This window comes from Aegilops tauschii, chromosome 4 (assembly GCF_002575655.3).
Source record: "Aegilops tauschii subsp. strangulata cultivar AL8/78 chromosome 4, Aet v6.0, whole genome shotgun sequence".
In the NCBI taxonomy this organism is placed as follows: domain Eukaryota; kingdom Viridiplantae; phylum Streptophyta; class Magnoliopsida; order Poales; family Poaceae; genus Aegilops; species Aegilops tauschii.
Window position 1 is genome coordinate 517699202 of NC_053038.3, and position 24283 is coordinate 517723484.

Genomic DNA, 24283 nt, shown 5'->3' on the forward strand with positions numbered 1-24283 from the left:
ACGCTGGCACCAAATAACAATTATTTAGGTCTAAAACTAATCCCGAAGGTAGATGTAGAGGTAGCGTGCCGACGGCGGTCACATCGACTTTGGAACCATTTCCCACGCGCATCGTCACCTCGTCCTTAGCTAAACTTCGCTTAATCCGTAGCCCCTATTTTGAGTTGCAAATATTAGCAACAGAACCAGTATCAAATACCCAGGTGCTACTGCGAGTATTAGTAAGGTACACATCAATAACATGTATATCACATATACCTTTGTTAACCTTGCCATCCTTCTTATCCGCCAAATACTTGGGGCAGTTCCGCTTCCAGTGGCCAGTCTGCTTACAGTAGAAGCACTCAGTTTCAGGCTTAGGTCCAGACTTGGATTTCTTCTCCTGAACAGCAACTTGCTTGCTATTCTTCTTGAAGTTCCCTTTCTTCTTCCCTTTGCCCTTTTTCTTGAAACTAGTGGTTTTACTGACCATCAACACTTGATGCTCCTTTTTGATTTCTACCTCCGCTGTCTTTAGCATTGCGAAGAGCTCGGGAATCGTCTTATCCATCCCTTGCATGTTATAGTTCATCACGAAGCTCTTGTAGCTTGGTGGTAGTGATTGAAGAATTCTGTCAATGACGCAATCATCCGGAAGTTGAACTCCCAGTTGAATCAAGTGATTATTATACCCAGACATTCTGAGTATATGCTCACTGACAGAACTATTCTCTTCCATCTTGCAGCTATAGAACTTATTGGAGACTTCATATCTCTCAATCCGGGCATTTGCTTGAAATATTAACTTCAACTCCTGGAACATCTCATATGCTCCATGACGTTCAAAACGTCGTTGAAGTCCCGGTTCTAAGCCGTAAAGCATGGTACACTGAACTATTGAGTAGTCATCAGCTTTGCTTTGCCAGACGTTCATAACTTCTGGTGTAGCTCTTGCAGGAGGCCTGGCACCTAGCGGTGCTTCCAGGACGTAATTCTTCTGTGCAGCAATGAGGATAATCCTCAAGTTACGGACCCAGTCCGTGTAATTGCTACCATCATCTTTCAACTTAGCTTTCTCAAGGAACGCATTAAAATTCAACGGAACAACAACATGGGCCATATATCTACAATTAACATAGACAAGCAAGATACTATCAGGTACTAAGTTCATGATAAATTTAAGTTCAATTAATCATATTACTTAAGAACTCCCACTTAGATAGACATCTCTCTAATCATCTAAGTGATTACGTGATCCAAAGCAACTAAACCATGACCGATTAACACGTGAGATGGAGTAGTTTCAATGGTGAACATCACTATGTTGATCATATCTACTATATGATTCACGCTCGACCTTTCGGTCTCTGTGTTCCGAGGCCATATCTGTATATGCTAGGCTCGTCAAGTTTAACCCGAGTATTCCGCGTGTGCAACTGTTTTGCACCCGTTGTATTTGAACGTAGAGCCTATCACACCCGATTAACACGTGGTGTCTCAGCACGAAGAACTTTTGCAACGGTGCATACTCAGGGAGAACACTTTTATCTTGAAATTTTAGTGAGAGATCATCTTATAATGCTACCGTCAATCAAAGCAAGATAAGATGCATAAAGGATTAACATCACATGCAATCAATATAAGTGATATGATATGGCCATCATCATCTTGTGCTTGTGATCTCCATCTCCGAAGCACCATCATGATCACCATCGTCACCGGCTCGACACCTTGATCTCCATCGTAGTATCGTTGTCGTCTCGCCAACTTATTGCTTTTACGACTATCGCTACCGCTTGGTGATAAAGTAAAACTATTACATGGCGATTGCATCTCATACAATAAAGCGACAACCATATGGCTCCTGCCAGTTGCCGATAACTCGATTACAAAACATGATCATCTCATACAACACATTATATCACATCATGTCTTGACCATATCACATCACAGCATGCCCTGCAAAAACAAGTTAGACGTCCTCTACTTTGTTGTTGCAAGGTTTACGTGGCTGCTACGGGCTTAGCAAGAACCGTTCTTACCTACGCATCAAAACCACAATGATAGTTTGTCAAGTTGGTGCTGTTTTAACCTTCGCAAGGACCGGGCGTAGCCACACTCGGTTCAACTAAAGTGAGAGAGACAGACACCCGCCAGTCACCTTTAAGCAACGAGTGCTCCGAACGGTGAAACCAGTCTCGCGTAAGCGTACGCGTAATGTCGGTCCGGGCCGCTTCATCTCACAATACCGCTGAACCAAAGTATGACATGCTGGTAAGCAGTATGACTTATATCGCCCACAACTCACTTGTGTTCTACTCGTGCATAGCATCAACGCATAAAACCAGGCTCGGATGCCACTGTTGAGGAACGTAGTAATTTCAAAAAAAAATCCTACGCACACGCAAGATCATGGTGATGCATAGCAACGAGAGGGGAGAGTGTTATCCACGTACCCTCGTAGACCGACAGCGGAAGCGTTATCACAACGCGGTTGATGTAGTCGAACGTCTTCACGATCCGACCGATCAAGTACCGAACGTACGGCACCTCCGAAGTTCTACACACGTTCAGCTCGATGACGTCCCTCGAACTCCGATCCAGCCGAGTGTTGAGGGAGAGTTTCGTCAGCACGACGGCGTGGTGACGATGATGATGTTCCACCGACGCAGGGCTTCGCCTAAGCTCCGCGACGGTATTATCGAGGTGTAATCTGGTGGAGGGGGGCACCGCACACGGCTAAAATATCGTATATCAAGTGTGTTCTTAGGTGCCCCCCTGCCCCCGTATATAAAGGAGCAAGGGGGAGGCCGGCTGCCTATGGGGCGCGCCAAGGAGAGGGGGGGAGTCCTCCTCCTAGTAGGAGTAGGACTCCCCTTTCCTAGTCCTACTAGGAAAAGAAGGGGGGAAGGAAAGAGAGGGAGAGGGAGAGGGAAAGGGGGCTGCGCCCCCCTCTCCTAGTCCAACTAGGACTCCTCTGGGAGGGGGCGCACCACCTCCTGGTTGCTGCCCTCTCTCTCCCCTCAAGGCCCACTAAGGCCCAATACTTCCCCGGGGGGTTCCGGTAACCCTCCGGCACTCCGGTTTAATCCGAAACTTCTCCGGAACACTTCCGGTGTCCGAATATAGTCGTCCAATATATCAATCTTTACGTCTCGACCATTTCGAGACTCCTCATCATGTCCGTGATCACATCCGGGACTCCGAACAACCTTCGGTACATCAAATCACATAAACTCATAATATAACTGTCATCGTAACTTTAAGCGTGCGGACCCTTTGGGTTCGAGAACTATGTAGACATGACCGAGACACCTCTCCGGTCAATAACCAATAGCGGGACCTGGATGCCCATATTGGCTCCCACATATTCTACGAAGATCTTTATCGGTCAGACCGCATAACAACATACGTTGTTCCCTTTGTCATCGGTATGTTACTTGCCCGAGATTCGATCGTCGGTATCTCGATACCTAGTTCAATCTCGTTACCGGCAAGTCTCTTTACTCGTTCCGTAATACATCATCCCGCAACTAACTCATTAGTCACAATGCTTGCAAGGCTTATAGTGATGTGCATTACCGAGTGGGCCCTGAGATACCTCTCCGACAATCGGAGTGACAAATCCTATTCTCGAAATACGCCAACCCAACAAGTACCTTCGGAGACACCTGTAGATCACCTTTATAATCACCCAGTTACGTTGTGACGTTTGGTAGCACACAAAGTGTTCCTCCGGTAAACGGGAGTTGCATAATCTCATAGTCATGGGAACATGTATAAGTCATGAAGAAAGCAATAGCAACATACTAAACGATCGGATGCTAAGCTAACGTAATGGGTCATGTCAATCACGTCATTCTCCTAATGAGGTGATCCCGTTAATCAAATAACAACTCATGTCTATGGCTAGGAAACATAACCATCTTTGATTAACGAGCTAGTCAAGTAGAGGCATACTAGTGACACTTTCTTTGTCTATGTATTCACACATGTATTATGTTTCCGGTTAATACAATTCTAGCATGAATAATAAACATTTATCATGATACAAGAAAATATATAATACTTTATTATTGCCTCTAGGGCATATTTCCTTCACATACTACATACTACGTACTACCCTTGCTAATCTTCGTCATCGGAGCTGTCCACAACGTTAGTGCCGGGCGCTGGGTGGACGGGCGCCTAGGAGGGCTCCGGCTCCTCCTCCTCCTCCTCCTCGATCTCATCCTTGTAGGCGAGCATCTCCTCCTCCTCTGCGGCGTGCTCCGCCTCCATCTCCTACCGACGACAGTGTCTGGCTTCCGTATCCGACTCTGAGTGGAGGGAATCGAGGATGGCCTGCTGCTCCGCGTCCCGGGAGTCCCCCTCCTCCTCCTCCTCCTCCTCCAACTCCAACTCCAACTCCTTCTCCAGATCCACTGCATCCGGAGGTAGCCCCGTGGCGATCCGGGCTTCGCGCCTTGCCCGGATCTGCTCAAGGAGCTGCAGCCGGCGATAGAAATGGGTAGCTCCTAACCTGGCGGCGTGGGAACATGGCTACTAGGGTGGAGGACGAGGAGTGGAAAGTGGCGGCAGCGGCGGCGACAGACGGAGGAGGAAAATGTGAAGCGGTAGGGTTTCGGTGCTGGTTGTCAGCTTAAATAGTCGGGCTAGGCAGTACGCGGCCCGCCATAGCGGCGCCACGTGGCAACATCGGTCCGACGGAGGAGACGAGTTTCGGGCGGGTTTCAGACTGTTTTTGTGTGGGACCCAAGCGTCAGTCTGACGTGCGCCCGGACGCCCCCATATCCACCCCATATTTGGGCTGGATATGAGGGGTGCCGGTTAGCCCGGGCGTTAGAGGCCCATTTGAGGCGACCGTCTGGATCGAAATTACGTGACCGGTCAGTGACCGGGCGGCCCGCCTAGACGTATGAGGCGGGTTTGGGATGAGGCCATCCTGGAGTCCATCCAGGATGAGGCCTATGTGGAGACCAACCAGGCGCTCCTCCGGCGGGAGCAGACGGAGGCCGACGCGCTCTTCGCCGAACTCGATGCGGAGATAGAAGCGGAGGAGCCGGAGCTGCAGTTGCCGCCCATGCTGCCAGAGCCGGGCACGGAGATCGTTCCGACGACGAGTAGCTAGGTGATGGACGTAGTACGTAGGTTTATTTTAGTTTGCATGTCTTTGTATGGAGTCGAGAATCTAGTATGAGATGTCCGGCTGCAAGTGTGGAAATTTAAGGCATGCCCGGTCAGTGCTGCAGGCGTTTAAGGGGCCGGATGTGCCAAGTCCCGCTCTAGATGCTCTCACACTGTATACTTTATTGTCCGTCCATCCCGTAGACAGACAATCACAGCTGGGTCGGTCAAGCTATTGTTTTGATTTTATCAAGAAATTTCACATAAAACCAGCTCAATGGTCAACACCACCCATTTGTTCGGGAAAATTAACTACTAGTTAAAATCCCATCTTTCTAAATTTCAAAGCTCATGGTGGAAGTAATTGACTGACCGGTTACTAAACGGAACTGAGTTTTGCAGCAACTCGTAAACTCTTGTTAATTAATGTAACGAGGCTAAGCTTTTACCTCCTTTGCAAATAAAAAATAACTGGGATGGGACCGACAGAGAGATCCAAATATCTAACCGAAACAACTCCGTTGTCACCATCGAAGCGATGAAGAATCTTATTTGGAGAAAGAAAAAGATTTTCGCTGATTTATGTAGAATGGTTCATCTCACACGTGGTTATGCTTATTCGTTTTTGTTGACCTGGTAAGAAAGAAGATTGCGTTCCCCGCAAAAAAAGAACCAAAGGATATTACATTTTTTTTCCATGGTGGAATAATTATACTCCATCATTTTTTTTTTGTGAATTATACTCCATCATTCAGCACTAAGTACGTGGCTACCAGATAAGTAGCTAGCTATGGCACTAGCTCATTAAGTGGTGGAGTAGTACCAACAAGCATAATAACAGAGTCAACTGTATATTCGTGCTGTCATATCATCTTTAGTTAGACTACCCACAGTGGGAATAACATAGATGGTAACATCACATTTATCTAGGCAATATAGATGATGTGGCATGTAATTAATGAAGAAAGAGAGGCATGTGGTAATTAACATAGCTAGTTACTGTAACATCACACATATCAAGAAAAGATGAGTCTACATCCTAATAAAATGAAGTAATGCATGACAAACACATATGTTACTCTCCACTATAGAGGTAGTAACATAGACTAGTAACATATGCATGTTACTAGTCCAAGTTACTCCCCACTGTGACTAGTCTTAATTTATGACTAGCATGCACAAATAGTTAGTTAGAACAAGATTTCTAGCATAACAACCGGCTATATGAAGTTGACACACCACCTATAGCCAACCTTATTATTCGTTAATGGTTTTTTTGTGAGAGAATTCTTTAATGGTTGTATGTTATATTATTAGTATATGACTCTTATTTCTCTCTCACAAACTGTGTTGGTGTCGTGCTACAGTCGGTTGTCAATCTACTGTTAACGTTAGGTGACGTGACAACTACGTATAGTTAGTTGTTTGCTATACTATTGTTCTTGCTCTTACACCACGCTATTATACTTCCTCTACGTCGCTATAAGAAGGGCGAGGGGACCCTCCTAGCCGGGAAATGAAAAGAGCCACGGGCCACCCATAAACAACATTTACTTTGAAGGGCTTTTCAGAGAATAATAAGAAAATAATGGTGTAAAGTTAGGCAGATCGGTCTACCCGCGAATGAATAAAATATAAGTCAGCATGAATCAAATTAAATGTAATCTTTCTCGATCTACCTTTTTTGAGAATCCTGCCGGCCATCTACAACAATAATATATACTACGACTTTGAGTTTTTATCCCTGGAAAAAGATGCACTAGCTCGACGCATATAGTTGTAGAGTTTGTCCTTCTTGGTTCATCCTTCGCCTCCGAAACCACCGCGAACATTTACCATAATGTTTTTCCTTCATCTTTTTGTAACATTTCTGAACACTTGTAGAGGTGTACTAGTAGTAGTTCGTAGGAGTACAATTAGTACCAATTCTGCGTTATGTGTGGGAATGATGGGACCACAGGAGCACTTGTCTGCTCTGTTAATTATGTATTTATGTGTCTTGCTTGCTTGCTTCCCCTCCTTTACTACTCCTGGATACACTTGACGTACTACCAGCATTATAAGTAGGAGTACTTAGTACGTAATTTTGGCAGAAAAAAAGAGAGGTTTACTCGTTCTTAAGGCGAAAAGACAATAATAGTTGAAACCATTTGAACCAAATGGGCAACAAAACCTAGTACGTACGCAGCAAAGTGCAATGGAGTGCTGCCTGTGGCTGTGGCACCCCAGAGAAAGAGAGCATGCAGGCAGGACCCTGTCACGTCAGATGGGTAGGGGCCTGGCCATGCCATGCATGAAGAGGAGGAGACTGAGACTGGAGCCAAGTCAGGTAGCTGAGGTGACAACGCCAGGCAGGGGCCTTTTGGGCAATAAAATAAATTTTGTGCAGTACTGGTACCAGTAGCATGTAGTTATTCCCACACGACAGCCAGCCTTTCCCTGTCTCTTTTCTATCATCACCCGTACCATTATATATTTCCTCCTCCCTTCTACTCCATCTATTTGCCTTTTCCCATATTCTCCCAACTGTTGATTTTTCTCTTGCTTATTTCTGGCCATGAGGAGGATATTCCCTGTTCCACAACACGGTCCGTGTATGTTGTAACAGCACAAAGCAACACGGTGGTGGCCGTGACTTACAAAGTTGCCAACCGAAAGCGCATGAAAACGACACCTCAAGCTCCAGAGAAAACCTTAGTAGTATTTCCTTTTTCTTTTATGCGAAAATGATCGATATCTATCACGAAAGTTCACAAGTAGAAAACACGCCATAAATGATATTATAAAAATTAGGTCGAGGTTTCTGAATCACCCAACGGCCGCCGTCGCCACCGTCAAAACCTTAGTAATCCACACACGTATGTACGTATGTAGTAGTCCCTCCGTCTCATCCGTATCTAAACGAATTTAAGACAAGCTTTTTATTATAAGACTTAGATTTCGGGACGTACAAGTGTATGCTCAGTTGCACTAATAAATATTCGACCATGCATAGCATCAAGTTAGTGGTTTGGTTAAACTGGTGTGCGGTGTGATTAGCAGATAGTGACGAGGCCGACAGGGATCCATCCCATCCGGGCTCTCCCAACCTCTTCGACAGTTGACACGCAAGCGAACAAACAACACAAAGATCATCAGCATCGCATACCCACACACGAGATGATAGTACTTTATTCATTATCAATCCATTCATACGTCCATAGACAGACTGTCGCCGGGTCGGCCAGGCCAAACATATTTTTATCTCTCTCTGATACTGGTACCAAGGAATTTTCCAACAAAATAAAACCAGTTCAACAGTCAGTAGTCGGCACAGTACCTAATTTCTGCACATAAGAAAAAAACACGACTAGTTGGAATTTCATACTACCATTTTCTCTGTCAAATTATACTGCATACTGAGTATCGACCGGTCACTGTCTGCAGATGTGTTCGGACGCGTCGCTGACGTTCGGGGGCGGATTTTACTAGCTCCGGTTGTAGATACCCTAGATGCTCTTAGGACACCTATAACCGGACGGGGCAAATTTGGCCCTTCAAACGTCCGCGGACGCACACAGTCAGTGTCCAAGCATGTCCGTTTGGACTGCCTTTTTGTCCGTGCACGTAGCCACGTCCTTTATTTTTTCCTTATAGGTCCGGTCACATGCATGCCATTGATGGAGATGAGAGAGAAAGGAAAGAAATAATAAAGGAAGGAAAAAAGATGGTCTACGGTTGGCCAAAACTTATGTGGCGAATGCAGGACCACTGACCGGACTCGCCCGTGCACTCATCATACTCACACCATATATGGGGGCAATATGATGAGTGTCGGACAGCCCAGACATTTAAGAAGGCTTTGAGGGGTCCGACTAGGCCACATTTTTGCTTCTCCCTCCTGTAAGGTCAGTGTTTATGTGTCCGCCCGATCAATTTGGGGAGTCCGTCTATAGATGTTCTTAGGGCAACTACAGCCCGGTGCCCCAAACCCCCTATATTCCCGGACGGACGACCCAATCATTGACTGGTAAAAAAAGTTGGCTTGCCTCGGGGTCTTCAGACTAGCCCCAAACACCCATACTGACAGATTTGGGGCAGATATGGGGAGGCCCTGGTACAACCGGGCGCGTCCACCATATCGGACCAAATAGGACAACCCTACCACAAATTACACCACCCCCCCCCCCCCCCGAACCATGCTGGTTTGACTTGTTTCTCTCCTCTCTTATCCCTCATTCACGCCATCCTCCCTACCTCCGCGGCACCTTTGCTCCACCGCTGTACTGCGCCCGCAGTACCGCCAAAACACTCCTCCACCCTATTCTCGCCCGCACAGACACGGTCGTCGACCCGGGCGCTGCCTCGGTATGCTCCGGCTACTCACGGAATATACCTTGCCCTCCATGTGTTCGACACATTGTCCGACCAGTTTTTTGTGGTTGATTTGTAAGGGGAACGATGGATTCGGATGGTTCATCGGAAGAGGAGTATGAACCAACAGAGCTTGATGAATTAGCTCAAAAGGTGTTCATGGATTCGCCGGATTTGGATGAAGAAGCCGAGATGGTGATGATCATGAGCATCCAATAGGAAATGGACCGGGATGTCGGGCACATTCTCAACCTCAAGGGCTCGATCAAAGGGGTAAGAGCTCTGAATCGTGATAGGGTCTCTGGAGCATGGCTACTCTACAGAGACTATTTTGCTTCCGTCCCAGGTTTATCTGATAAATGGTTGCTTCGATGCTTTCATATGAACAAACTATTGTTCTTGGCACGTGTTAGAGGGAGTGGAGGCACACGATCCCTACATCAAGCTCACCAGGGATTGTTGCTGACAACTCTCATTCTCTGCTAAGCAGAAAATGCATTGATGCTATGAGGATGCTTGCACTTGGTACCGCTGCCGATGCCGTTGGTGAGATGGTTCGTATGGGGGAGAGCACATGCTTGAAGATCACTGTAAAGTTATCCCATGACGTGGAGAGGAGTTTGGATCAGAGTATGTGAGAGAACCAAATGTGCATGACAGAAAGGTTACTGGCTATTGGAGAGGCAAAAGGTTTTACAAGTGTGCGCGGGATGTAAGAAAGTCACACCAAAGAGGCCACCATCATATGAGAAGCAGTGACATCACATGACTTGTGGATTTGGCACGATAATTTTTTTTTTGAGTGGACACATTGGCAGTGAAAGAACTATCCCAAAGGTTTGCGGGGGATGTAAGGAAGTCACGCCAAAGAGGCCACCATCATATGAGAAGCAATGACATCACATGACTTGTGGATTTGGCACTTTTTTTGGAATGTCTAGTTTTCACAACGACATCAATGTGCTTGAGCAATCTCCCGTGTTCAGGAGACTCTGTAATAGGGAACCGCCGCCGTGCAACTACACTATCAACGGCCGCAACTATAACATGGGTACTGCCTTGCCGATCCTATCTATCCTGAGTGAGCGGAGTTTGTGAAGACCATATATGATCCCCAACGCAACAAACAAAGCCACTTTTCATCAATGCATTAAGCACCTAGGTAAGATGTGAAGAGGGCATTTGGAGTGCTCCAAACTCATTGGGAATTGTTCGTGGAGCTGTAGTGATGTCGGTATCAGAGACTGGAAGCTGATGACATGTTTTATCATTTTATACAATATGATTGCCGAGGATGAGAGTGATGGGGCAGCTGAACCCATGATTTTGAAAAGCCTGGAGAACAAGTTGAGATCCCTGCAAAAGAAAATGTAGATCAGCTTAGAGCATCTACAACCGGGCGCCTCAAACCCTCCTCATACGCCCGGGCGGGTTCTCGATCACTAACCGATCATGATTTTTCGACCAAGACGGGCTCCTTAAACGGGCCTCAAACGCCCGGGCTGACCGGCACCCCTCATATCCAGCCCAAATATGGGGCGGATGTGGGGGCGCCCGGCTGCGCCCAAGCATGCCCGCCATATCGGACCCGACAGCCCGACCCCACCGCAAATTACACCAAATCCACCAAACCCTTCCTCCTCCTCCCACCGCCATCCACCCTTTCCCGCGCTCGGACCCTCGCCATCCTCCACCCTTGCTCCCAATCCTCACCACCGGTACTGATCCACCGTCGGAGATGTCATCCAGCCCAACCCAGACCGTCGCGACGGAGACGCAATCCGCCTCATCCGTCGGTGGGGTCCCTTCGTTGGCTGCGACTTGCAAGGCGGAGAACGTCACTCGAAAGTTATGACGATGCCGATAGCGAGAGAGGGAGGTGGCGGCGCCGCCGTAGGGTGGTTCGGACATGGTGGAGCAGCAGTCTCCTCCGCTGTTCCCGGATCCCCGCACCCCTTCCATCCGAGCGCCGACGCGGATTACGCCGTCCGACCCCATTGGGACAGAGGAGGATTCGACGGCCGGCTGGGCCATTTCGAAGAGCTTTCCACCCATGCAGATGCCGGCGGTCGACGTATGCGACTCGCCGCAGCTCGTTCGGGCGCGGATGAGCACGGGCACCAGAAGTGCCCGGGATGCCCTCGACATGTTCGACGGAATGACGGAACAAGAGTCGGTTCGTTTTCTTTGCTCCTGTACGATCAAATTTTTGCGAAGGCCACTAGTTCATTTCGCACATGATGAATGCTTGCAAACCATAATCATGTAGGAGACGTTCTTGTCGAACATGATCAATGACAATGAAGATCCGATCAAAATGGAGTATGAATTGGAGGCCACCACCGCATTTAAAGTTGGGACAACATCCGATCCCAATCCGAGCAAGAAGAAGAATGAGACCAAGACGACGAAGGCAAGAGGTCCGGCATTCTCAAGTTATGAGGACATGTTGTTGGTCAAAGCTTGGTTGGCCACAATGATGGATCCAATATGCGGCACCGAGCAAAAGGGTAACAAGTATTGGGAGAAAATTTGGAAGGAGTATCACGAACAAAAGGAGTATGTGGGGTCGCATCCTATCGTGACCACCCGCAATGTGGCATCTCTCCAACATCATTGGGGGTCATCCAAGGGGAAGTGAACAAGTATACGTCGGCTACTACTCACAAGTGACCAAACGCCCTCAAAGTGGGATGGCAGTGGCAACTCACGTAAGCTCAATTGCTTCATCTTGTCGTCATTTGCATATGCTTCTTGTGTTTGCCTTCTCGTGCCATACATATGTTGTTTGCTAGACGGCGGTGGCAGCCACTTTGTATCACGAGGTGGAGAAGAAGCCCTTTGCTTTTAGCCATTGTTGGATCATACTGAATGGCAAGCCAAAGTGGAACCAACTTGTGGCCGATCTCAAGTCCGGCAAGAAGAGGAGTGATGGCTCAAGCTCCAACCAATCAATTGGGTTGGACGATGAAGAGGATGATGTTGTTGTGACGAATGGAAAAGCCATCGTGCCAAAGGATAACCGCCAAGTCATGGAAAACAAGTGGGAGAAGGCTCCCGTGACGCCACGGCTACAAAAATGTCGTCCACATGGACGGGCATTTTTTCGGCGAGGGAGAACAAGGAAGAGAGGTACAAGCTCATGTTGGATGCGCAAAAGGAAAGGATGGAGTGGGATCGAAAGAGGGCAGAGAAGAAGCTCGAAATTGAGAAGGAGAAGATCGAGTTGGAGAAGCAACAAGCGGCGATCAAATGGGAACTCGAGAAGGCCAAGACATTTGGCGTCATAGAGCTTTAGAAGGAGATGTTGCAACTCGCACGGGACGTGAAAGATGCGAGGATCATGTTGGCAGACGGAACCTTCTTGGACGAGCATGCGAAGAAGTGGCTTGCGGACAAGAAGGAGATCAACGACCTTAGAGAGTACAAGGCAGCAAGAGTGGCTGCGGCATGGATGCAGGTGGAACAGGCAGCCCGGATGCAGGCGGAGGAGGACAAGTATGACGCATTCCGCCTGGAGCACGACGCAATCTGCTCGGAGCAGGCGCCCGGCCAGTGATCCGAGGCCATCCGTCACGCTCGGACATTGATTTCATTTTGGCATGTCCGGTTTGTTGAACTATGATTTGCTTTGCTTTGTTTCGAACTTTGGAGTTCAGACAATTTGTATCGTATTATCAACGTGCATGGATTGCATGGATTTGAGGATCAGAATTTGAGGTATGTGTATGTGCAACGCAACATATGAGGGGCCGTCGGGCGCCCGGACGCGCCCGCGGGCGTATAGGGGGCCAAATTTGTCAAGTCCGGCTACAGATGCTCTTATCAATTTTTTGCAGATGCATCAAGTGCACACGAAGCTACTCAGTGATCTTGTGAAGCATATGCGGACCCACAAATAAAAGCAAAGTGGTAATGTTTAAATTATGCACTTAAAATAAAATTGGTGTTCAAACTATGTATTTTCACTACCAACAAATATTTATTACGTGTGATATTCACGTGTATGATGGACATGCATGGATTTCCATGGATTTGAGGATTTACATTTGAGATGTATGGCGGCCCGGCAGCTGATATGAGGGGTTCGTGGATGTGTCCGGACGCGTCGATGGACATGTAGGGGGTCAGAATTACCAAGTCCAACTATAGATGCTCTATGCGCCTAAAAAAAAAGGTGTACTAGTTCCCTCGATATGCATACACTCACCGTTGATCTTTCTTGGTTCATCCTTGACCTCAGAAACCACCGTGACCATTTGCCATAATGCTTTTTTTGTGTGTTCTTTTTGTAAGATTTTCGAGTACTAGTACTAGTAGTACTGATTATATGTTTAGTGTGGGCATGAAGGGACCACACGAGCACTTGTCCCCCCTGTTAGTTATGTTCTCATGCTGGTACTACTCTTGCTTGCTTGCCCTCCTCTCTTGCCCCCTTTTTCTTACCTAAACCAATTTACAGCACAAAGCACAAATATAATCTTACACAATTTTGGCAGAAAAATAAATAATCAAAGGCCTCTTTCTTTTAAGGCCAAAAGACAATAATAACCAAACCATTTCAGTAAAATGGAAACAAAGTGCAATGGAGTGCTGCTTGTGCCACCCCAGAGAAAGAGAGCACGTATACAGGCAGGACCCTGTCACATCAGATGAGGAGGATGGGGGCCATGCATGGAGAGGGGGAGACTGAGACTGGAGCTAGAGCGTAGCGTAGCTGAGGTGACAAAGGCAGGCAGGCAGGCAGGGGCTTTTTGGGCAGGAGCATCAGCTTTGGTTTGTTTGATGCACTACTGCTACCACGTACCAGTAGCATGTAGTTATTCTCCCACGACAGCCAGCCTTTCCTCCGTCTCTTTCCTATCATTTCCTCCTCTCTTCCTCTCCCATCTCTTTTTATTCCTTCTTTTTTCCTCTCATCTGTTGAATTTTCTTTTGGTTATTTGTGCCATGACAAGGATATTCGCTGTTCCACAACACGGTCCTTGTAACAGCGCAACGCGGTGGTCGTGACTTACAAAGTGACCGACCTAATCTAAGGCGCACGAAAACGACGCTCACTTGCCATGGGCGTCAGAAAACAACTAGGAACTTTACACGTATAAGTATATATTCTTTTTGCGCTGGAAGTAAGTATATATTTGAGGTAACATTAATAAACTGGGGGCACGCATGCATAGTACTCCGTTGAAAGTCTTATATTACTTTACAGAGAGGGAGTAACCAGTTAGTCGTTGGACTAAACTGTGCTGTGATTAGAGAATGGCAACTAAGGTCGACATGACAACTTTCCTTGTCTTTTTCCTATCAGGTCATCTCCAACGCTGCCTCTCAACCGTCCGCTTATGTCCGGACCGTATGGTTGGAACTCCGCAAGTCGTCCAACGCCGTCTCCATCGGCCTGCGGGACGATTTGGACCACCATTTTTCGCGAACTGAAACCAAATCAGGGGGCTTTGCGGGAGTCTGGACACCAGACACCTCCGGCCCACCCAAAACTGAGGCGGAACCCGCGCTTTTGTAGCTATCCGCACTATTTCCATGACAAAATCCCCCTTTCTCAACACTCTCTCTTCCATCCCGCCGCTCGTCACCCGATCCCCGCCTTTTTTCTCCCCGCCGACGCATGGACTCGCACGAAAAACAGTCGGAGATGGCAGTGGTGGAGGATCCGGTGACCACGCTCGCCTAGAAGATCAACTCGGAGACACGTCAAAACCGCCCGCCTCAAAGCGAAGGCAAAGGTGGCACCGGTCAAGAAGCAGAAGGCCGTCGGAGGTGGAGGTGGCGGACGTGCAGGTGACGGTCATGGTATAGGGCGGAGCTTGGTACGCGAGGCGCCGCTGTCATGTTGTTTGTGCTGACGCTCCCCTGACCGGAGCAGTACAAGGCACCCTACTTCTACGCTGCCAAACAGCCCAGTAGGCATTCCCAGCACGTGCCTTACTACATGTACGTCAACACGACGCCACAAGTTGTACAGGCACGGACGCCGGGCATGGAGCACCTGGGTGCCCGCACGCAGTTTGCTGGTATGTCTCAAGCAGGCGAGCCAGCATAGTACGACGCAAATAGGCAGATGTTTGATATGATCTAGGACGAAGGTGGAGACAGAGTTTGCTACGAGGACGGGCAGCTGGATGACTCTGAGTCCACGCAACCGGCGGACTCGCAACCGGGCTTCAACCAGCCGGGCACGTATGCCCAGCCAGGCACAAACACACGACAACCGGATTGGGCCACCGGACAGACAGGGTCGGGAGGAGGTCTACGATCGCGATGATCCAGATGAACACCTTGAAGATGGATGATTTGGGTGACGATGCAAGAATGATCATACAAGCCGTCTGTTTCAAGATGTTGAAGTAACAGAAGGATTGGCTGGAAGTGGAGACGAAGAAGGCGGGGGCGAAGAAGGAGGCGGCAGCAGAGTGAGCGACGAGGCTCGGATGACCGCTCTGACAGGGCAAAAAAAATTGCATGGATTGCCGGACTGATATTCTTTTGCGACCGGGAATGTAAAAATTATGCGTATTTGTCTCTTTTTTGTTGTAAGTCAGGCGGATTTGAATTTTAAATTAATCCTACCTGGATGGACATTTAGGGGATAATTTTAGATGGCCAACTTCCGTATCAGTGTTCATAGACTGGTCCCCAAGGGTTAATGGACGGGTACAATGTCCGGTCAGCGCTGGAGATGCCCTCACCACCCATTTATATATTTCCACCTCTCTTCTTCCTCATTTTCTTTTTCCATATTCTCCCACCTGCTGATTTTTCTCTGGTCATTTCCGATCATGCATGAATAGGATATTCCCTGTACCACAACACGGTGGCGACTTTACGAAGCTTGTGGCCAACCTAAAGCGCATGAAAACGACACAAGCTTCAGGTACAACCTTAGCAATTTTTTACTTCCTCCGTTCCAAAATAGAACGTTATACTAAAATTAGTACAAAGTTGAGTCATCTATTTTGAAATGAAGAAGTATTTTATAAAAATGATCAGTATCTATTATGAAAGTTCATCAGAAGTGCGAATCGCCTCAAATATATAAACATTACAACAAGAATCTAGACCACGAAGACCGTAAATACTAATTCACACGTACTACTCCCTCCGATACAGCCATTTGAGCGAGAGGGAGTAGTACCTGTTTGCCGTAAAGAGGGACCATACCATGCATGCACAGTAATCAGTTAGTCGGTGGCTCAAACCCGTGACTAGGTGGTACGCAAATTGTAATGAGGCCGACAGGGATCCATCCCATCCGGGCTCTCCCAACCATTTCGACAGTTGACACGCAAGCGAACAAACAACACAAAGATCATCAACATCACACACCCAAGATACTAGTAGTACTATTACTTTATTCATTATTCAATTCATCCATACGTCCATCGTAATCTCACCCAAAACATGAAAACTTCAGCACACAAAACTCAACAGAAACTTTGTGAGATCCGTAAAAACAAACGGTAAGTCTTAAACTTAGATACTGTTATAAACAAATTCATAATTGCCCTTGCATAGTATCTATTGTATTCTAACTTCTTCATGACTTATACCCTCCCGATATAATCCATAGCATCCTCAAAATAAGCAAACTATGCAATGAAAATAGGATCTGTCTAAAACAGAATAGTCAGAATCTTCAAGGTCATCAGGTGCACGCGCAGCTACTCAGTGATCTTCTAGAGCACATATGGACCCACAATGGAAACCAAAGAGCTAATGTTTGAGTTGTGTACTTAAAATAAACAATAAGAACTACGTATTTTTGATACCAACATTTGTTATTTATGTGCAAAATTGACGTGTATGATGGACGTGCATGGCCGTGCATGTATTTGACAGTCTAGATTTGAGGTATGTAATTGCCAGACATGATAAATGAGGGGCGACCCGGGCATGGCCGCGGACTTATAGGCGCGGGATTTGCCACATCGTAGATGCTCTCACAAAACGGCCAATCTAAAGCGCATGAAAACGACACTCACTTGCCATGGGCCTCAGAAAACAACTAGGAATTTTATGCATATACGATTATAATTTCACATACGATTATAATTTCACTACCCGCAAAAAAGAATATTATAATTCCGCACGTACAGGTATATATTTTGAGTAGTACTACCAGTATAGTTATCCTCCCGTAACAGCTTTCCTTGTCTCTTTCCTATCACCATCACTATATATTTCCACCTCTCTTCCTCATCATCTCTTTTCCATTTTTTTCGCCTTATTCTCTCACATGTCGATTATTCTTCTGGTTATTTCCGGGCATGCATGAAGTGGATATTCCCTGCTCCACAACACGCTACTTCTTCTAGGAACACAGCACAAGACGGTGGTGGATCGTGACTTACAAAGTGGCCAACCTAAAGGTGGCATGAAAAGGACGCGTCAAGCTTTCAGATGAGACCTTAGTAAACTTAAGTTTTGTGAAGCTGGTTAATTGATTACTGTGAAAGTTCATCATAAATGCAAAGTCACACGCACACTTCTTGTAAGACTAGATTTCGTAAGTGCAAGTACAATAAGATTATGTAAGTACTCCCTCCGTCTCAAAATAATTGTCTCAACTTTGTACTAGCTCTAGTACAAAGTTGTACTAAGTTGGAGACACTTATTTTGGGATGGAGGGAGTAGGCTATAATAGTTAAAATATTATTTTTCTGCTGACATTGTGGGGCGAGAAGGGGAGCCCGGTATAAAATAAGAGCTAACTGCAGCACGTGCTCCTAGGCACCGTGTGAAAGTGACAGATGGCCATATAGTAATAAAGTAGCACATATTTACATCCACTAACTACTTTACCCCTCCCTCCGTAAAGTAATATAAAAATATTTAGATCACTACTTGGGAGTATTTGCTGGCTATAAGCTTGGCTATAGATGACACGTCCCCCAATAAACTATGCTCTAAGCAGGGAGCATGCATGCATAGTTATCAGTTAGTCGTTGGCTTAAACCGTGTGATTATTCGGCAAGCAAATTGCAGTGAGGCCGACAGGGATCCATCCCATCCGGGCGCCCCCGACCCCTTCCACAGTTTGACACGCAGGCCAACAAGCAAAACACACAGAGATCATCTCATCAGCATCGCACACCCACACGAGATACTAGTCGTACTAGTACTACTTTATTCATCCATTATTCAATCCATCCATACGTCCACAGACAGACTGTCCCCGCCCTGCCCTGGGTCGGCCAGGCCAAGCCCAAGATATTATTATCCCTCGTTGATCCTAGTACTACCAAGGAATTTCACACCAAACCAAAACCACCGAATTTCTGCAGGGAAAAATTACTGCTCAAAATTTCAGAATCATGGTGGGAGCATAATTGACAGACTCTGTGGCAGCAGCAGTAGTACCAAAATGGAAGTGCAGTGGTAGGAGTGGGAGGGAGGAAGGGATCCGAATTCACAGCAAGCAGTAGTTCCAAAGACCCAAGCTTTTGGAGGAGAAAAGCAAACAGTGCATTGCAGGGGTCCAATTGCCAGAGCAGTGCTCACTCTAGCAGTAAAAAAATACTCCTACTCCAAAAGAGAGAGCAGCGGCTGCAGAGAAGCAGAGAGGAGAAAAGCAGGAGAGAGAGAGGGAGAGGGAGAGAGGAGTAGCTGACAGTACAGCTGAGACGGGACAGCGGCACCCAGAGCAACCACAGCTCCCCTCTATCCCGTGGGAGGAGACCCAGATCGGCTCGGCTCCTCGCTCGCTGTCCAGCGGTAAAAAGGAGCAGGGGGCAGATTCATCGCAGATAGGGGGAGGAAGAAAACAACTCGGCGCAACAGCGACGCCCGAGATGTGGTGAAAGAGAGAGCTGCCTCCCACTGCCTGCCTGCCTGCCTGCCTGGGGAAAGAAAGAGAGAGCGGAGAGGAAAAACATCACAAGAAAAGCATGCAGAAAGGAGCAGGAGGAGGAGACCAGTAGCCTCCCCCGCATCGGCCTCCAATTGTTTTTCCTCCTCGCGGTAAGTAATCTTGGCCGATGTTTTCTTGTTTCAATCCGGTGCTTGGTTTATTTTGGTTGGTTGGTTGTTTGCGAGTTTCTTTCCGCTGCTCGATTTGTTTGTTTGATCTGAATTAGCTTCTCTGTTGGTTGTTGTTGGGTACAAACAGTCAAAAGGGAGAGGGAGAGGGGGCAGATCATGGCCGCCGTCATGGATTTGGATCTCAACTGCGCGCCGCCGTCGCCGGAGCCCGCGCCTCAGGACCACCGCCTCGCCCACGCAATGCTCCGCCAAGAACACGCCTACCGCCACCAGGTGCCTTCCCTTCCCCTGCTTACCTACTTGCTCCCCGCAAAAATCCCTTCTTTCCTCACTAGCCAGCCCGTGTAAATCACGATTAAAAAATATGTACCCACGAATAAAAGCCAATTATTTTCGCAATTTCTTCGACGGAGTGGATAGATATAAAGTTAATTGATTGTTGTACTGTTAAATATCGTATTTCCCTTGCTCATGTGGTTGCATCTGATTTGGTGTTTCTAGGTGGAGGACCTGCATAGGCTGTATTGGGCGCAGAGGAATCTCAGGCCCGATGTGCCCTTCTGGGAGCAATCCCACGATGTCCTCTATCCTGTTCCCACCCATTCCATGGCCATGGCCACTTCCTCCCAATCCCACATCCACATGGTGAGCTACGCTATGCTATTCAGGCCAAACAAGAATCACCTAAACTTTCCCCAAATTCCAGCTGCTAAATCAACAAGTCTCTCTGCCTTTCTGCCGCAGATTGATCCGGATCTGTCGCGAGGCAAGCAGGCCATTTGGTGTGGCAATGGGGTTGCAGGGAATTTGGGCGCTGAGGGTTCTTCTGTCAGGAGGAAACCTGACCATGGTGGTGGTGTGCAGGGGAGGTCCGGTTACCGCCGTATGATCGATCTAGAGAAGCCGGCGACGTCCGAGGACGACGATGATGATGTGGAGATCTTGTCTCCTGCCCGGTTCAGTGACTATGCCAAGCGCAATGCTGGGTTTGTGGATAATTCTCAGTGTTATCCAAGGGAGAATGCTGCCCATGTTCGTTTCGGTGAGTTCAAGAGCATCCCTGCCCTGCCCTGCCCTGCCTAGTTATGTTAATATAACTATAATTGTCTACTTTGGTAGAGTAAAACAGCAAAACTAGGAAATGCAGAGCCGAATGCCTTACTAATAATAAGTTCGTTTGATAGAAATTGAATGGTCCTTGACATTAGAACTCAGATTGTCATTATAAAAAAATGAATGTCTGAGTAATGAATCTCGATTAATACATGTAGGCTGCAGCTGTGTGCTTTGGGTTCAAACTTGTGTCCTGCAAGGTTGCATTGTCAATAATGTTCACACCATGCCATTGTATTGTAGGCTAAATTATTCTCAATGCTTTCCATACATGCCCAACCTTTTAAGTTTCATAGTAAAAGACAGGATGGCCGGAAAATTCTATGTACCACTTACGTAATTGTGTGTTATGATATCTCCAGTTTTTTACAGTATAGCTTTTACGTATGCTGTAATTTGTGCCTGCAAGCTTGAATCTTCTAGTCTTGGGTGTGCTGAAACATCCATTTAGCTTATTATTTGTGCCTGCAAGCTTGAATCTTCTAGTCTTGGGTGTGCTGAAACATCCATTTAGCTTATTATTTGTGCCTGCAAGCTTGAATCTTCTAGTCTTGGGTGTGCTGAAACATCCATTTAGCTTATTATTTGTGCCTGCAAGCTTGAATCTTCTAGTCTTGGTGTGCTGAAACATCCATTTAGCTCAGTTCGAAGAAAACATCCTTTTAGCTTATTTATAGGAAAAGCATCCATTTAGCTTCAACGGAATGTGCTCTTGTTGTAATTCAGTTGCAAGCCTGGATCTCTCTTGCAGTTTGTTTAGTCAGTTGCAAGCCTGGATCTCTTTCAGTTTGTTTTTCTAGGCAACAGTTCATTTGTTTATCTTGATGATACGTGAACATGAAAAGGCTTCTTTGATTTATTTATTTTCCTGTGTTTACATGAGTTCCTTTATCCATTGTTTGTAATACAAGAGTCTAAGAGACACGGTATTATTACTTATTTCACTTTAATGATTGCTCATTTAATAAATAATGCTTGACAGTACTAAGAGATTGTAAATTGGCCAAGTTTATCTGCTAGCAGACCAGATGGTGTGTTGCCTGTATTTCATCTTTTTTGTCAATGGCAACACATTAAGGCATTATTCGAGTCTATATGCGCAAAACATACACTATAATGTTCTTTGATTGGCCAAAGAAGTTCGTGAATTACGGAATTTAAAAGTGCAAGCGATTTGATAAGGGATGTTAGATTGCATCCTCTGCATTTTGATCATTGTTTACCTAAAATTGTGTTCGTTTAAATTAGAATAGCATAAATGTTCCATGTTTCCCATCGGCAACTTAATTACCCTGGCTAAATATATAATTTTTTATGAGTAATATTCCGTTCAGACTGGAAGAAAACTAACCCATTGAGTAGAACAACATATCATAATGTTCTTGTATATCATTCTAACTAGATGTGTTCCCTGCTTTCTGTATGACTGTAGTTAGCGTAGAGCTTATCATTTAGTGAATGTCTTGTCTTGTGCATACATCTTGGATTGCATGGTATTCATTGCTCTCTGTAACTCCACTGGAAAAGTGTGAGATTCTGTCGGGGCATTTGCTTGACTCTGTTTATCACCTTTCAGGTTCAACTGGATCTAGTGATACCCCAGACAGTCATTCACCAGTGAAAGCAAAGGCTACTGCATCTGGACGCATGCTTATCGACCTGAATATAGCTCAAGAAGATGATTTAAATGTTTGCCCTGATTCTTCCAAAAACGTGTTCTGTTCTCCTTTGGCTAGTTCAAGAACAATGCAATCAGGAGAAGGTTGCAGCAACTCCAGCAAAGCATTCCACATCAGAGCTGAGTCGAGCATTGGATCTTCAAAAGGGTCTTCGATCACAGTTGCGGCATCAATGCCGGCCCCAGACAGCATGAGGGAAGTGATGGCCAGAGGTATTTGTGACCCACAGAGCAGTTCTAAGCCTTTCCGCGTGGAAGCTTCAAATCATGACGTGCGTCTCAGAGGAAATATCCAGCATCAACATACACTAGATAATGTCTCTGGAATGAGTTCTCAGGCCTCTATGGAAATTCCACGTGAAGAGATGTCAGTTAGGGCGAGCGGTCGACATTCTTCTTCTTCTTCAGACTTACAAAAAATAGGAGGACAAACAGCTGTTTATAGGGAGTGCCAAGAGGAGAGTCTAGCAGTAATCTGTGATGATGAAATGGAGGGTTTTGACTTGAATGTGTCTGTTGGAAGCATCGAGCTCCCATCGATGATGGATAGCAGTCCCAGAGAGAAACATGCAAGTAGTAGTGATGGTGTTGACAAACTTCTAAGTCATTACTTTACTGAGGATAAGGTCCAGGAAAACATTTCTTCCGTCGAATGTCCAACTATCATAGACCAACAACACATGGCTGAGAGTATGGACGGTAAAAGTGTACGGTCGCCAGACTCCGGAGTTGCAACAAACAGATCGATGTCGATTCCAGAAACTCCCCAAGGTCGTGACTACGCTTGTCCAAGATTGAGACCATCAAGTAACGGAGAATCAAATTCTATGAACGCGCCCATCACATATCAAGTTGTGACAGAAGATGAGCTACTAGCGTCCACAGCAGCTCAGACACTCGTTTCCTTGTTCACGGATAGCGCTGCGTGGATCACAGACAGCCATTGCAGCAACAACCAGGCAGATGCTCAGGATGGAGGCGATGAACCGCAGGTCTCGCTGGACTCGTTCGAGGAAGGCGTGATGAACCTGGAGGCTCTGAGAGACGATGGGGATTCAGTCGCTGTGAGAGCGCCGGACAAGGACGGGCCTTCATGTGGGATCAAGCTGCGGAGAGGGAGGGGGATGAGAGACTTCCAGAGGGAGATATTGCCCGGGCTGGTCTCCCTCGCGAGGCACGAGATATGCGACGACTTGCATGCTATAGGGTATGAAATCAGGAAGACCAGGCAGAGGAGGGCGCCCGGGGACAAGTACGGTCCGTCGACCCGGTCAAGGCTGCCTCGGCGTTGCTCCAATGCATGGAACTAGTGAGGGTTTTTTCATACGGAAGCACTGGCGAAGCGCAATGCCGACGAAGGAAATGTGGGGGAGTAGGAGTTGTGAGGGCAATTCTGGCCAGGCCTGTGAATATCGTCGTGTATGAACTATGAAGCCTAGCTGAAACCGGTCTGCTGCTAGCGCCATCGTTCGGTCGGTGAATTCCTTTTTTCGGTTAATCGACAAAAAAGCTTGGTGATAATGCCGGAGGGGTGGTAGGTTGCGCCTTTTATTTAGTAGCTGCGGATTTATATTTAGCAAGTGAAGTGATGATGGTAAAGCTCGACAATTTTTTTTGTTTCTGTAACCTGGAAGAATGATTTGGATGAATGGCCCCATAGAACAAGGCTCCCTCCCTGTGTGTACATTCTTTACTGTATCTGTTGGGTTACTTACCAATTACCATGCTACGGTGTACAGCCCTGCCCAGCATGGCTGGTGGTCCAAATACCTGCTCTGTGCTGTGCAAAAAAAAATCCAAATTTGGCACTTGTTTGCATACAAATTGGGCAGTTGTTTGCATCCAAATTGGTCAGGTTTGTTTAAAGTAACATCCTGCAAAAGTCATGAACTACTTGCTGTCAGTTTGTAATGTAGCCAAGATTTACGATCACACAACGCCAGAAAAACTCGCAATCATTTTTTTCTTCTAAAACAAAATATTGGCGTAACGAAAACGCAACATTCAGCTTGTCTTTTTTTTAAACAAGGATGA

General features: G+C 46.7%; 1 protein-coding gene across 1 annotated transcript; it reads left to right on the plus strand.

Annotated features, from left to right (window-relative positions):
* The first annotated feature begins 19079 nt into the window (after window positions 1–19079).
* On the plus strand, window positions 19080–23973 carry LOC109754800 (uncharacterized). The gene is made up of 5 exons (XM_020313697.4): window positions 19080–19437; window positions 19586–19731; window positions 19960–20103; window positions 20203–20500; window positions 22148–23973. Exons 2-5 carry the CDS (start codon window positions 19615–19617, stop codon window positions 23557–23559), a joined length of 1971 nt encoding a protein of 656 aa, XP_020169286.1. The 5' UTR covers window positions 19080–19437; window positions 19586–19614; the 3' UTR covers window positions 23560–23973.
* Window positions 23974–24283: the final 310 nt, after the last annotated feature.

What these genes read in the sequence shown, in the direction of transcription:
- LOC109754800 (XM_020313697.4), top strand. Translation starts at nt 19,615, where the DNA reads ATGGCCGCCGTCATGGATTTGGATCTCAACTGCGCGCCGCCGTCGCCG. An exon ending in CCCAATCCCACATCCACATG is followed by an intron (nt 20,104 to 20,202) that starts GTGAGCTACGCT and finishes TTTCTGCCGCAG; the next exon opens with ATTGATCCGGATCTGTCGCG. An exon ending in TGCTGCCCATGTTCGTTTCG is followed by an intron (nt 20,501 to 22,147) that starts GTGAGTTCAAGA and finishes ATCACCTTTCAG; the next exon opens with GTTCAACTGGATCTAGTGAT.